This window comes from Poecilia reticulata, linkage group LG2 (assembly GCF_000633615.1).
Source record: "Poecilia reticulata strain Guanapo linkage group LG2, Guppy_female_1.0+MT, whole genome shotgun sequence".
NCBI classification, from domain to species: Eukaryota; Metazoa; Chordata; class Actinopteri; order Cyprinodontiformes; family Poeciliidae; genus Poecilia; species Poecilia reticulata.
Window position 1 is genome coordinate 9,838,671 of NC_024332.1, and position 12,795 is coordinate 9,851,465.

Here is a 12,795-nt window from a genome sequence, read left to right on the forward strand (position 1 = left end):
TCACTTTTTGTGTATTTTTAAATATCTCAGTCTGAAGTATTAGTGTATTAATGTAGCTTATGTAATGAAATAAACATAATTTACTCTGTTAGAATTATTTTCACTCTTTGCTGTCAATAGCAGAGTTGACATACTGTAATAAATATTTATTCTCTGGAAAAAAGTAAGAAAAATATGTAGTTTAATGTTTGACAATGACTGATTTATAAATCAAAAGTCATTTCTCAATAACGTATAAAAAATAAATACAGGAAAATTATTTGTTTCTTATCTTGAAATGTAAATTAAATTATGGAATTATGTAAATATATTCTTTAATAAAACACTGTAAAAGTGTGTCTGTTCATCAATTCAATATAAAAATGATCAGAATCATTTCTATCAAAACATTGTGCTCTTTATTCAGAAATGCCCCAAAACAATTAAATAATCACATCAAAAGTTAGAAACGCTCTTTAGTCATTTCTTTGATTGCCAAAGAAATGTGTGTGAGAAAATGTGTCAATGGCAGGAATTAACTTAAAATACTTTATAGAACGGCACTTTATAAAGTTCGGTCCATTCACTTGTATTAGCTTACTGGCACATATTCCACATTCAATATGGCGGACGCTGTTAAGTATTGCAGCAACGGGCCGGCCCGCTCCATAAGGCGTCTACGTATTAATGTCTATGACAAGGCCTGTCCGAATTCAAAGACTCCTTCAAATACGTCCTTCTTTTCCCCAGATTTGAAGGATGGGTCCTGTGTATCCTTCACGGCCCACGAGATCCCATAATTCATTGCGGGTTCCAACTGGGCGTTCAGGCAGAGCGTCAATGGCGGTGAATAGCGACAAATTATTTAGCTATATAACACTTTAAATGACACAACATGATTTGGTACAACGTTTTTAGGCGTGAATGTGTGTAAATCTCAAATATCTGCAATACATCACCTAAATGCAATATTGCTCTGACATTTTCGGACCTGTCTGCTACCGCTGCGTTAACAGCCAGGCTCCCCTCGCCAGCTGTCAGCTGGCCGGGCGCTCCAGGTTCGGTACACCGAGAGAAAACGCCTAACTCCTGGCACATTGTTATAAAAACTCCCGCTAGCTTTACCCAATGAGTGGGAGTTAAACACCGATATTATTCAAACAGGTCTGGTTGAAAAATGTTTGGTTTATAAAGTATTTCAAAGCAGAGCACATCGGTTTGATTAATTAAAATTAAGCCTTCAAACATAATATGTTTATTTAACCGGAATGTCCTATCTGCGATGTGGAGAGTATTATATTTGTAAATGAATAATTTGTATTCCTTGTAGAAAAGTGCAGTACACATTTGAACATTTTAGAATCATCAACTAAGATATTTCCTTTTTACTATGGAACATCCTTTACTATAAAAGGTGAAGAATAATATAGAAATCAATAATACATGACTGAAAAACCATCTTCGGCTCCGTTTTTTCCTTTGCTCTCTGTTTCTCGCTGTCACGGTTGCTAGGCAACATGAGTTACGCTGAGGGGCGGGGACAGTTGATGAAGGCTAGACCTGTCCGAATCCACAGATATTTTTCTTCCGGTCTTAGTTTATTCCCGGCCTTCCTTCGAAGGATGCAGACCCTGAATTCGGACAAAGCTATTGTATCCGCCACACCGCAACATAACGAAATGTGGAAAAAGTGATGCGCTGTGAATATGTTGTGTATGCTCTGTYCATTTGCTTTTGAAGGAAACTGAAGTRGGAGTGAACCGGAAGAAGACAACAGGAAACTCCTAGAATCTGAGACAGCAACCCTGTTGTCCCATTGCCCTTGTCCTGGTGTTGACCCCCTCAGCTTGTAGCTAGGCAGGCAAAGGGAACCAGGAGGTGATCATCTTAGATTAGCTGAAGATACCAGGATTGTCCCACTCCTCTTTGAGCTGCAGGTGGAGTCGTGATGTTTTGCTTTATCTCTCCACTCTAAGAGGATTTGCTCAGACTGGAGGGGACAGAAATAAGGAAGAAGCTCAGACTGCATGAAGTCCTGTTAGTGTTGCAGTTAATGCTTTAAAAAATACTACCAGTAAACACAAATAACGATTTGCTATGTGATTCATAGCTGAATAAGGACATATTGCAATAGCTAAAAGCAATTCAGGATGAAATTGAAATTTATTCCTGTTCAAGTACTGGCCTTTTCTATTAACCTATCAGAAGTTTCCAAAGCCATGACATCATCATTTGGGTTTTTCCTCACTGTTTAAAGACATAGTAAGCATGTATGTAAACTTCTGACTTTGAAGACATTAATAAATAAATCTCCAATATATTCTTTGTCATTTTTGTAGCATCTAGCTAATAGAAATTATTTTTGTAATTCTAACTGACATAAAGGGAGGAGTTTGGTTTGATTTAACTTCAAACAGTGAGAAAAAGAGATGTCTTTTTTTTTTTATGTAAACATTTGGTTTCAAATGGATATAGTGGCAAATCACAACTCGTGTCACCTCAAGTCACTTTACCAAAATAAATTTTTTTTTTCAATCATACAGACAGATTCCAAGTCAAGTTTCGTCTCAACGTGCATGAAAGCAATAGAAACCTTTTTCAGCTTGTTAGAAGCTGAGCTAAATTATAAAGGAACATTTTGCATCCTATTTGTGATGCAGCTCTGGGCAGCTGCCTTTATGGCCCAAATCAAAAGCCAAGCCACTACTGGTCATGAGTTCTTTTTTTTTTTTTACATCACAGAATCATTAATGCTCAAAGATTAGTGGTGTCACTGAACTAATATCTTCTGATTGGGAAATATAAATGATTCTAAAAAGATGTTTAAGATACATCAGTCCAGCAGGATTCAACGACCTGGAAGAGGTTCACAGCTGAGGGAGGAGAAATGTCTCACTTCCTCCTCCTCCTCCTCTCACCTCCTGCTGGGAGGTGTCACTGCGATAAGGATTTCCTCCACCAGCAGAAGATGAACTCAGCAGAGCGAGGAGACGACTTCATTCACTGAGCTGCGCTGGGGGTCGGACTGCGATTCCTTCCTGGTGATGTGTTACTTTCTGGAGGAGAGTGTTGCTTTGTTTGGTGTGAAACAGCAGGATGAAAATTAGTCAGAGCTCACCCTGAATCCTCTGCAGTCACAGACGCTCCTCATCATCATCTTCATCATCATCATCATCATCATTTACACGCAGGTAAATTTCAACAGCTGAGGTGGTTAAAGTGAAGAAAACTACTTGAGACTGGGGCTTAGCGAGTCACGTTGGTCTGAAAATCTAATTTTAGTTTCCGTAATCTGGGAGAAAAGGATTTCAGTGAACTGTACTGTAGAGGCTTAATGAGCTAATGTGACCAAACACAAACTAATTATGGTTTTATTTATAATTCAGAGATGTCATCTGCACATTCAGTTTGCAGTCATGAGATAAATAGTTTCTAATGTAAAAACTGAAGTTTGTGCCTGAATTAATTATAAAAACCTGGATGATCTCCCCGATTTTATCAGCATCCTCCTCTCTCTGGAATGTGGGAAAAAAATAAATGCATTGATTTGGAGAAAAAAGGAGGGAAAAGGCTGTTTTTAAGAAAGAAAGAAGTTAATAAGGATTTGATACCTTGTTAGTGCAGTAGAGAGGGATGACATTGGCCTGGACTTTGGGTTTTGCCTCTTCAGGAATGCTGTCATTGTTACCGGGAGGCTAAAGAAGACAAATCATAGATGTCTTAAAATGAAAGAAGTAAAGAAGGCAGGACAGAAGGTGGAGTGTTTGGACTTGTGGGAGAAAGTTACAATTAAACCTGGTTGGTCTGCAGCACTGCTGTACCTGTGTAAAACTGATTATCTTTAAAATAAACAGACTCTGGTATATACATGACACTGAATTTTGTTTTTCTCTCTCTTTAACATGAAATCAGACAAAACCTTTCAAACTCAGGATTAATAAAATAAAATTATATGTACACTTACACCAGTTACTATCTCAATTGTCTGTGGTATGAGTCAGAAGTACCATTTTTATTTTCTAAAATAGCAAAAGTAACCAGTGAAGCCAGAGATTTTGGTGCCTATCTTTGGAAAAAAAATGTTTTCTATGAGGAATTGACTCATTAATATTTATGTTATGTGTTGTCATAGCACCCGTGTACCAGTCTAATTGTCCTGTGTTACAGGATGGAGCCCCAGCAACAGGCAATAAGAGCAGGACTGCTGTCCAGGTGAGAGCAGACAAAGCCTCACTAAACAGTGGATTATGGGGTTCCATTTGTGCCAAAAATATGTTTGTGTGTCTGTAGCAAACGAGGAAATACTCAATTGTACTTAGATATTGCAATTTCTGTTACTGTCATTTATGAAAAAATATGTACATATTTCTAGAATGAGTCCTCAAAGTTGATCTTGTGTACTAAAATCTGCAAATCCTTGAGACCACCTCTAAAAATGCTTATAATTGCCATTTTTAACAGTTCAAATACCAAATATACCTGAATGTGAATTAATACAGTGGAAAATGTCTTGGCACTAACATCCACAGTCTTCCTTATATTGGGAGTACAGCCAGTCACTGCCAAGGAGGCGAATTTGCTAATCCTAGCCAGTAGCATGTCAAGTAGCATTGTGTCTTTGTAAATACAAAGACACAGCTGAAATCAGCTTCCCAAGCTGCATTTTCTTTCTACAAACAAATACACAGATTTTCTACAAATAATTCAGACTTATGTTTCACAGAAAACGTAAAGAACAGTTGAATCTGTGAAAACTGAACCAGGAACAAGTGTGGGTTCACTGCAGCGTACCCATTTTGATCTCTTACTTGGTGTTGGCTCTGACTTGGTGATTTCATCAGCATGTTTGAGGTCTGGAGGAGAATTATTATTATTAGTTGGCATCACAAGAGACCCAATCCCACAACATTGCATATTTTATTTTATCCCAACTTGCAATAAGACAAAAAACAAGAATTATTTTAAAAGCTCAGGTTTCTGAACCTGCAGATAAAGATTATGACTTTCAGGAGGCTTATTTGATGTGTATTTCATTACAACTACAATCTCAGGCAAGACTCACTATTTTTCTAACCAGCAAATATTTTTTTTTGGTTCTCTTCTCAAAGGCTTTCAAACATGACACGCTTTGGAAGGAGCAGCATTGGTCCAGAAGAGTCCGGCCTCGGCAACCAGAGGAAAGATCGGTGAGCATGTAGTTCTTCATATGTAGCTTAGCATTTAGCCCGATGTTTCTCACTCTGTATGCTGGGGGACTTCATGAAAATGAATTAACTTTTCCATTTGTTCCTGTTGCAGGGAGAAACAGTGGCCCCTAGCTGCTCAAAACACAAACAACTCCAACAATAACGATGGGTAAGTTACAAATTATCTCATGAATTTATGTCAGATGAGCCTCTTTATAAATCTTTTTAGTCATAAGGCTGTGAAGAGCATAAAGCCTAGTTGAAGTCAGTGGATGGTTGTACTGTCCTTTTGCCAATGCTTCATTTCAACCTTGAATCAGAAAGTCTGCATAACAGTGAAGGGTTAACATCAACCCAAAATACTTGCTGTAAGTCCTAAGTCAAAGTGTTTTGTGAACGGGGTTATGGGGTTGATCATGAATGAACATGCCTACATCTCAAAGTTCAGGACAATGAATAAAGACTACATCTGCTTTCAATTCTGGGTTTTCTGGATGCATCAAGTTTCTAAGGTAGACTTGTTGTTTTTTTTTTTTTCAAAAACATCTTCCCTTTCCAAATTCTGGAATATCTGTTGTTTACTTTAGTACACATGGTATGTCTGGCATCATGAAGTAGTGTAAAAGATTTCAAAAAGTATCACATCAAGCCCCAATCTAAAGAAATTTAAGAACAGATCAGACAGTTATTAATTACTGTGTGTGTATGAAGTTCTGCAAAGCCATTTTTATGACTTTGTAACACCTTGGTACTTTCTGGACTTTGGTACTCCAGGAATATACAATGGGAAACATGAAACTGTGATGAATCTTCCAATGAGTGATTGTATCAAAAAAAAAAAAAGTACGGTAATTGATAATGGCCCGATCAATGGACAATCCTGAACAGAGCTCATCAGGAGTTCATGTAGGAGGTTGGAGAAGAACTCAGAATAAAATATAAATCTCAAATGTTCATGATTCAACAGCAGAGACAGGCACCGCAAACTAGCTGAAGCCAAGATTTTGTTGTCAATGGACACTGAACATTTGTCCTTTTTAAATGCACATGGTGTAGAGGTGTTCTTACGAAATACATGTCAGAAAGTAAAAAGTGGGTTTTCATTGGCTCTGTGTGAAATGGATCTATATAACATATCAGTTTCATATTTTGAATTGAATTGAATTGATGAGTCATGTGAAATATGTACATGTATCACTGAACAAAAATGTATTCACTTTACTGGTCATAATATTATGCCTGATTTGTATTCAGAACCACCAGTCTATTTAACTGTGAGATTCCTTACTGACAAGGCAGCACAAGTTCCCCTAATCTGACTTTTTACAATTGATTTTTAGGAAAAAGGAGGAAAAGAAAGATGAAAAGAAGGAGGAAAAGAAGGACGATAAAAAAGATGACAAAAAAGATGATAAAAAAGAACCACCGTAAGCACCTTAATCTTTTTCTTGAATTTGAGTGGTACACTGATGTCCTCTTGAGAGGTTAAAGACATTTACTGTATGTCTACTGGTGCTCTATTTGTCATACTTTTTTTATAAAGTCAAGCTTCATGGGTTTGGTATTGAATAGTACACTGTCCTCACTAATGAAGTTGACTTCTCACTGTGGCTTATCATCAACCAGGAAGGAGGTGTGGATCATGGATCCTGCTACCGATACGTATTACAACTGGCTGTGCACAGTCTCTGTGCCGGTCTTCTACAACCTGATGTTTCTTGTGGCAAGGTTTTGGTTTATGTAATTTTCTAAATCAATTTCATATATCATTTTACTTTCATTCACTATTCTTAACTTTTTCTTGATGATTTTGCTTCCACGTAGGGCATGTTTTAATGAACTCCAATATGCTAACTCAACACTGTGGATGGCTTTGGACTACATATCAGATGTTATCTACTATGTAGACACCTTTGTGAGAGCCAGGACTGGTAAGCAAAGGCAGTTACTTCTTTCAGTTTTTTTTCACAGACGGTTCACTTCCTAAAGCTTGCAATGTTCCAACAGGTTTCTTGGAGCAAGGACTGCTTGTGAAGGATGCAAAGATACTAAAAGAAAAGTACATGAAGACCCGGCAGTTTAAGTTAGATATGATGTCCATCATCCCTACTGACTTTGTATTTCTTCATATTGGAATCAACAACCCAGAGTGGAGGTTCAACCGTCTCTTTAGGTTAGCTCGACTCTTTGAGTTCTTTGACCGGACGGAAACTCGAACAAATTTTCCAAACATCTTTCGAATTGCAAATCTGGTACTTTACATTATCATCATTATTCACTGGAATGCTTGTCTCTACTTTGCTGTCTCCAAGGTTCTTGGTTTTGGTTCAGACACATGGGTATATCCTAACATAAGCAATCCTGTATATGCCAGTCTGACCAGACAGTATATCTACTGTTTTTACTGGTCCACTCTTACCTTGACAACCATTGGAGAGACCCCACCTCCAGTCAGGGACATAGAGTACTTTTTTGTTGTAGCTGATTTTCTCACTGGGGTTTTGATCTTTGCAACAATTGTAGGCAATGTTGGTGCCATGATTTCCAACATGAATGCTGCACGAGTGGAGTTTCAGGCCAAGATTGACTCAATCAAGCAGTATATGCAATTTCGGAAGGTCACAAAAGATCTGGAGGCAAGGGTAGTGAAGTGGTTTGACTACTTGTGGACAGAGGGGAAGTCCTGTGATGAGAAACTGGTACTAAAGAATCTGCCTGACAAGCTTAAGGCTGAGATAGCCATCAACGTCCACCTGGAGACTCTGAGAAAAGTACGTATCTTTCAAGACTGTGAAGCAGGTTTACTTGTGGAGTTGGTTCTAAAGCTTCAACCTCAGGTCTTCAGCCCTGGTGACTACATCTGTAAAAAAGGGGACATTGGCAGGGAAATGTACATAATCAAAGAAGGAAAGCTAGCTGTTGTGGCAGATGATGGGGTGACACAATTTGTTGTCCTCAGTGATGGGGCATATTTTGGAGAAATCAGCATCCTTGGAATAAAGGGCAGCAAAGCAGGAAACCGGAGAACTGCCAACATCCGAAGTGTTGGCTACTCGGATTTGTTTGCACTATCTAAAGATGATCTAATGGAGGCTCTCGTTGAATATCCTGATGCTAAATATGCTCTAGAGGACAAGGGAAGGGCCATTTTGATGAAAGATAATCTCATAGATGAGTCACTGGTAGCTGCTGTTGATGCCAAGGATTTGGAGGATAAAGTCAACCAGATTGAAGGCAGTGTGGACGTCATGACAATCAAACTTCAAAAGCTTAGAAATCAATATGAATCCTCTCAGCGTAAACTCAATCAGCGGCTCACTAACTTATCAAATGAGGTCAAAAGCCTCAGAGTTGATGAGTGATGTTTGCTGGGAAATGAGTCTACAAAGAGATAGTGAAAGCTCGTCATCTTTGGCACTTTAGAACTTTTATACTCACTAAATGAAACAGTTGGACAGTGTTTCTACTCACTATCCCCATACAAAATATTCTAAAATAAAAAGGTTGCCTTTTAAGTTCTCCATTGTGTCTTTCCAGGTGGGCTCATAAGGATGAGCCTAGTAAGGTCTACAGGGGCTGAACACAAAAGCAATGCTAACAGAACCATGATAAATATCACCCAATCCATTATGACTTCAAAGTTTAAAAAAACTGTACTGATGACAATAAGAACACGATGCTTCTCTACCTAAAATGGTCAGAAAAGAAGATGAGATATAGATACAATGACTCAATGAAGAGATTAATCTATAATGAATGTCTAACTCTATACCAATCAGTTGTAGTAGCCTTAATGTGACATTTGAATTCCTACCTAATCCTGCCATCTAGTGGGGTTTTAATTAAGGCCATCAGATTAAAGTATCCATCATATTTAGCAGATGTTCTTTGGAAGTATAAATGGAGACGGTGTAGGATCATCCCAGGAACTACCAAGGGATGATCCTTGCCATCTTCTGGAAGTTTCTAGAACTCCACTTCCATAACCTACAGTGAAACCACCAGCACAGAGAGCACCTACCAAAAACGGGGTTCCACATTGATAATTAAAATGTCTTACAGTGAAGATGAGACACAATGTCTGTTTAGAAGAGTCCAGGTCACGCATTCAATCTCAGGACACACTGTACCAAGTACCCACATGTTGCCGGCAGAGGCATCAAGTTGTGAGGATGCTTGCATGGCACAAAGTGACTGAAATATTAAAGGTCAACATTGCTCAGCTTTATGCAAGATCTATGCAATTAGCTCAAAATTATCCATAAACCTGTCAGATTCAGAAACAAACTCCTTGGAGTTGAAATCATCTGGAATTGAAATTTGCCAGCTGCATGAATAATTTCAGGTTGGTTTTGGAAAGAATATGCATGCTAACATTAAGATTCTGGAAATGTCTTCCCACAACGCAAATCTCAAATTTTATGGACTAATCTTCAAATCCAGGTCCCGAAAAACTATTTTGGTACTCCGCCAACACAGCCAAAATAAAATGGTCAAAATATTTCTGGAAATAGCTTCAGATGTGTGGAAGCCATTTCCACACATCTGAACCTGCTGGGGACCATATTAGTGGGTTTATGTATGAATTAGAGAACATCTTTTAAAACTGAAGATCTGAAAAAGTTAAGATGGACAATGTTTGAAGATGAAAATGTCGGGCATTTGTACGGTTATAATACACGATGCCAGATTATCAGGTCCTCTTACTAATTGGTAAAATATAACAAGATCTTTTTCATAGTTCCTTTTATTGTTTCTGCCTGGTCTGTATGCAAACAAAATTACATTTACATTCATAGTAATTTCTTTAATGGTTCATAAGGAAGTGGCTCATATAGTTCGTTTAGATGATGCATTTCCCACGGCATACATCAGAGATCCAAATACAGGTCGGAACGTCTTGCCCAGATGAACTACTAGGAAAGTCACCACGGAGCTTTGCCTGAGACTAAGTGACTTGTGGATTTTCTGACAGGTCAGCAAACCTTTGGTAGGGTTCTTCTACTCATGGTGGTGTCCCACCACTTACTACAGTCCAAGAACTAAAGACCAGAGAAGTCCAACTGTTGAGATCTATTGGGATCTCCTTGACTCTGCCTGTGCAGAAGGTTCCAGATAAGCTGCTGCAGTGTGAGCCTCCTAAGTGTTCAACATTAAAACCAAAAGTGGATGAAATAAACTGGAGTTTTTACCTGACAAACGGTTAGTAAATGAATTGAGCTGGAACCAGATATTTACATACACCACAGCATGAAACATCCAACCTTTTCATTTCCTGTCTGACTTTAAAGTAGAAAAAGCTGTTTTAGGGCCACCAGGATTACCTAAATTATTTCTATTTTCTAAATACAAGATGTTTATTATTTACATACACCAAGATTCCTGTGTCTTTAAGCTATTTGGGKTATAGCGCAGATGAAGCTTCTGGTGTATTTTAACGCAAGATCTCAAACTGATTCCTTGTGTGACATCGTCACAAATTAAAGAACTCAGCTAAGAAATGAAAACTGTGAACCTCAAATCTAGTTTATGTTTGAGATACTTGAAGGTACCACACATCTGCTAAAACTGTTATATGCAACTACAAACAGCATGGGAGTGTCTTGACATATCACTGTGGAAGAAGATGGGTTCTGTTTCCCACAGGTGAATGGGTTCTGGTGTGAAATGTGACTCGACACCAGAACAACAGCTAAAAGTGAAACGAGCCCTGTGTCAAGATGGCCTGAAACGCTGCTCAGCAATGAAGAAGCCTCAACTGAAAAACCAAAGTGAAAAGCCAGATTACGGTTTGTAAAGATGCTCACAAGGAAAATCACATTTAAGGATGTCCAAAAAAATCAAATCCCTAAAAATTTCATTTTTGAAAAAGCTAAAACTGATTAAAGTCTGTGTTTTGTAGTGTCCAAAACATCCTGACCTCAGACCTAAGAAAATTAGTGATAAGAGGTGAAAATGTATGTAATGGAGCTCTACTAAACCAGTTATGTGGGGAGCTAATGGAACGAAACCTTCATGACTTGAGCTCAAAGGAAATTCTACCAAATCCCGAGGCAATGGAAGAAAACGTGCATTTGAAGAACGTTTCCCTACTCTGATATTAACCAAACAAAAATATTTTTTGTGATCCTAAACAGGCAGTTTAGCTTGATTCATTGTCACAAATAGCTAAAGCAGGTTGTTTTATACACAGCATTTGTGAATATCTGGTTTCCCTGGGAGGTTGACACATGGAGAACATCCTCTTTAATCTACATGTGTAGATGTTGTACGATATGGTGATGCAGTTTCTACTGCACTCGTATATATAAACACTGTTTTTATTTGGAATTGTCAACACAGGAAGACAAGGAAATGAAAATTTCCAAACAATCATGGCAACCTGTGGCCAAGAAAGAAAAAAACAAAACATTCTGAAAATGTCTAAGTGCACTTTACACAGCTCTGATCCGATAAGATTTGATTCTTACCTGTGGTGTACCCCCATCCCACCAAACCCCCACCCAGAGCAAGAACAAATGCCCAGAAACAAACTTGAACAGTAATTTAGATGATGTGCCATTTTGGACCAAAGGACAGACAGTAATTTTCCCAATGCTTACCTTGATCTGAATTGTGTTTAAGCAACAGTAGAGTGGAATGGTCAGTGAAGCTCTTTCTTTAGTGGGGAACCTTCAATCATCTGTTAGACCAGGTTATCTTAACATCCTGTTTTTATTGACTGGATTCTGTCCCCATTTTCCCAGATTAGGGAAGCTAACAACAAGCAGCCATGTGATAACCCACTGAAACGTAAAAATAAATAAGGAAAACCATCCTCTCTATACATGGAAAACCCAAAAGGAGGCTGCAACACATTCACATACTGTGGATGTGGGAGTGGGAAGTTCAGGAGGCCTCTGTGCTTACACTGACTGAGGGAAGATGATGCAGACGCAGCAGCAAAACTACTAGAGTGCTCAGTTGGAACCGTTTGTCCTCTCGTTCTCCTCCTGGTCTGTGTTCTGTCACCGTTTGGATTGTGTCTGATAAAGGAGGGGCAGGACGGGGCGGGTTGGGGATTCATGAGCTTTCTGAGAAGGAGTCTGTTAGTAGTGGGGGCTCAGAGCATGCCAAACCCTTTGGCATAGGTGATGGCTTTCAGCAGTCTCTCTCTCAGCTTATCCTTGTTGCTGTATTCTGGCAGCAGCAGGACATTAAAACAAGTGTGGGATGTCGGTAACCTGCAGACAGAAAAACATGACGGCAGAAAGTTCAGGAAAAACGAAGAACTAAGGAAGAATAAAGGAAGGAAGGACAGGAAAATAGAGTTTACTAGGCGAATGCGCCTCCTACTGGTGGTGTTACAACAGTAATATTTTAAGCTCAATACTGATCCTAAGAAAAATATTTGACACTGTTTTCAAAACATTGGCAGTATTATCTTAGGGTTCTTTCTAGTAAAGACCAAAAATATAATTAAATGCAATGAGTAGGAAACAATTCAGCCCTTGCTTAGAAAGATATATAATTTAAAAATGTCATTTTGACAAACTGTTAGCAGTTTAAGTGTCTATGTTAAATAATGTTAATAACTGGACAATATATTTTCATAAATTTACCCCTTACTCTACAGTCTCTGTTCCTATAT

The 12,795-nt window shown here is 38.5% G+C and overlaps 2 protein-coding genes across 2 annotated transcripts in view; one reads left to right on the forward strand and one right to left on the reverse strand.

Moving 5' to 3' along the window:
• The first annotated feature begins 2,910 nt into the window (after positions 1-2,910).
• On the forward strand, positions 2,911-8,680 carry LOC103477065 (cyclic nucleotide-gated channel cone photoreceptor subunit alpha-like). The gene is made up of 8 exons (XM_008429949.2): positions 2,911-3,170; positions 4,147-4,191; positions 5,088-5,165; positions 5,278-5,334; positions 6,506-6,592; positions 6,792-6,893; positions 6,990-7,096; positions 7,173-8,680. The coding sequence occupies exons 2-8, from the start codon at positions 4,148-4,150 to the stop codon at positions 8,525-8,527; spliced, it is 1,830 nt and encodes a 609-aa protein (XP_008428171.1). The 5' UTR covers positions 2,911-3,170; position 4,147; the 3' UTR covers positions 8,528-8,680.
• A 2,791-nt stretch (positions 8,681-11,471) lies between these two features.
• The window catches only part of LOC103477069 (ubiquitin-protein ligase E3A), a 10,550-nt gene continuing 9,226 nt past the window's right edge, over positions 11,472-12,795 (reverse strand). The window contains exon 11 of the mRNA XM_008429962.1: positions 11,472-12,388. Within this exon, the coding sequence (XP_008428184.1) occupies positions 12,268-12,388 (121 nt within the window). The 3' untranslated portion in view covers positions 11,472-12,267. The remainder of the gene's footprint in view (positions 12,389-12,795) is intronic.

Coding starts and splice junctions, on each gene's coding strand:
- LOC103477065 (XM_008429949.2), top strand. CDS start 4,148: ATGGAGCCCCAGCAACAGGCAATAAGAGCAGGACTGCTGTCCAG. Junction 4,192..5,087: donor AGAGCAGGACTGCTGTCCAG/GTGAGAGCAGAC, acceptor CTCTTCTCAAAG/GCTTTCAAACATGACACGCT. Junction 7,097..7,172: donor CTTTGTGAGAGCCAGGACTG/GTAAGCAAAGGC, acceptor ATGTTCCAACAG/GTTTCTTGGAGCAAGGACTG.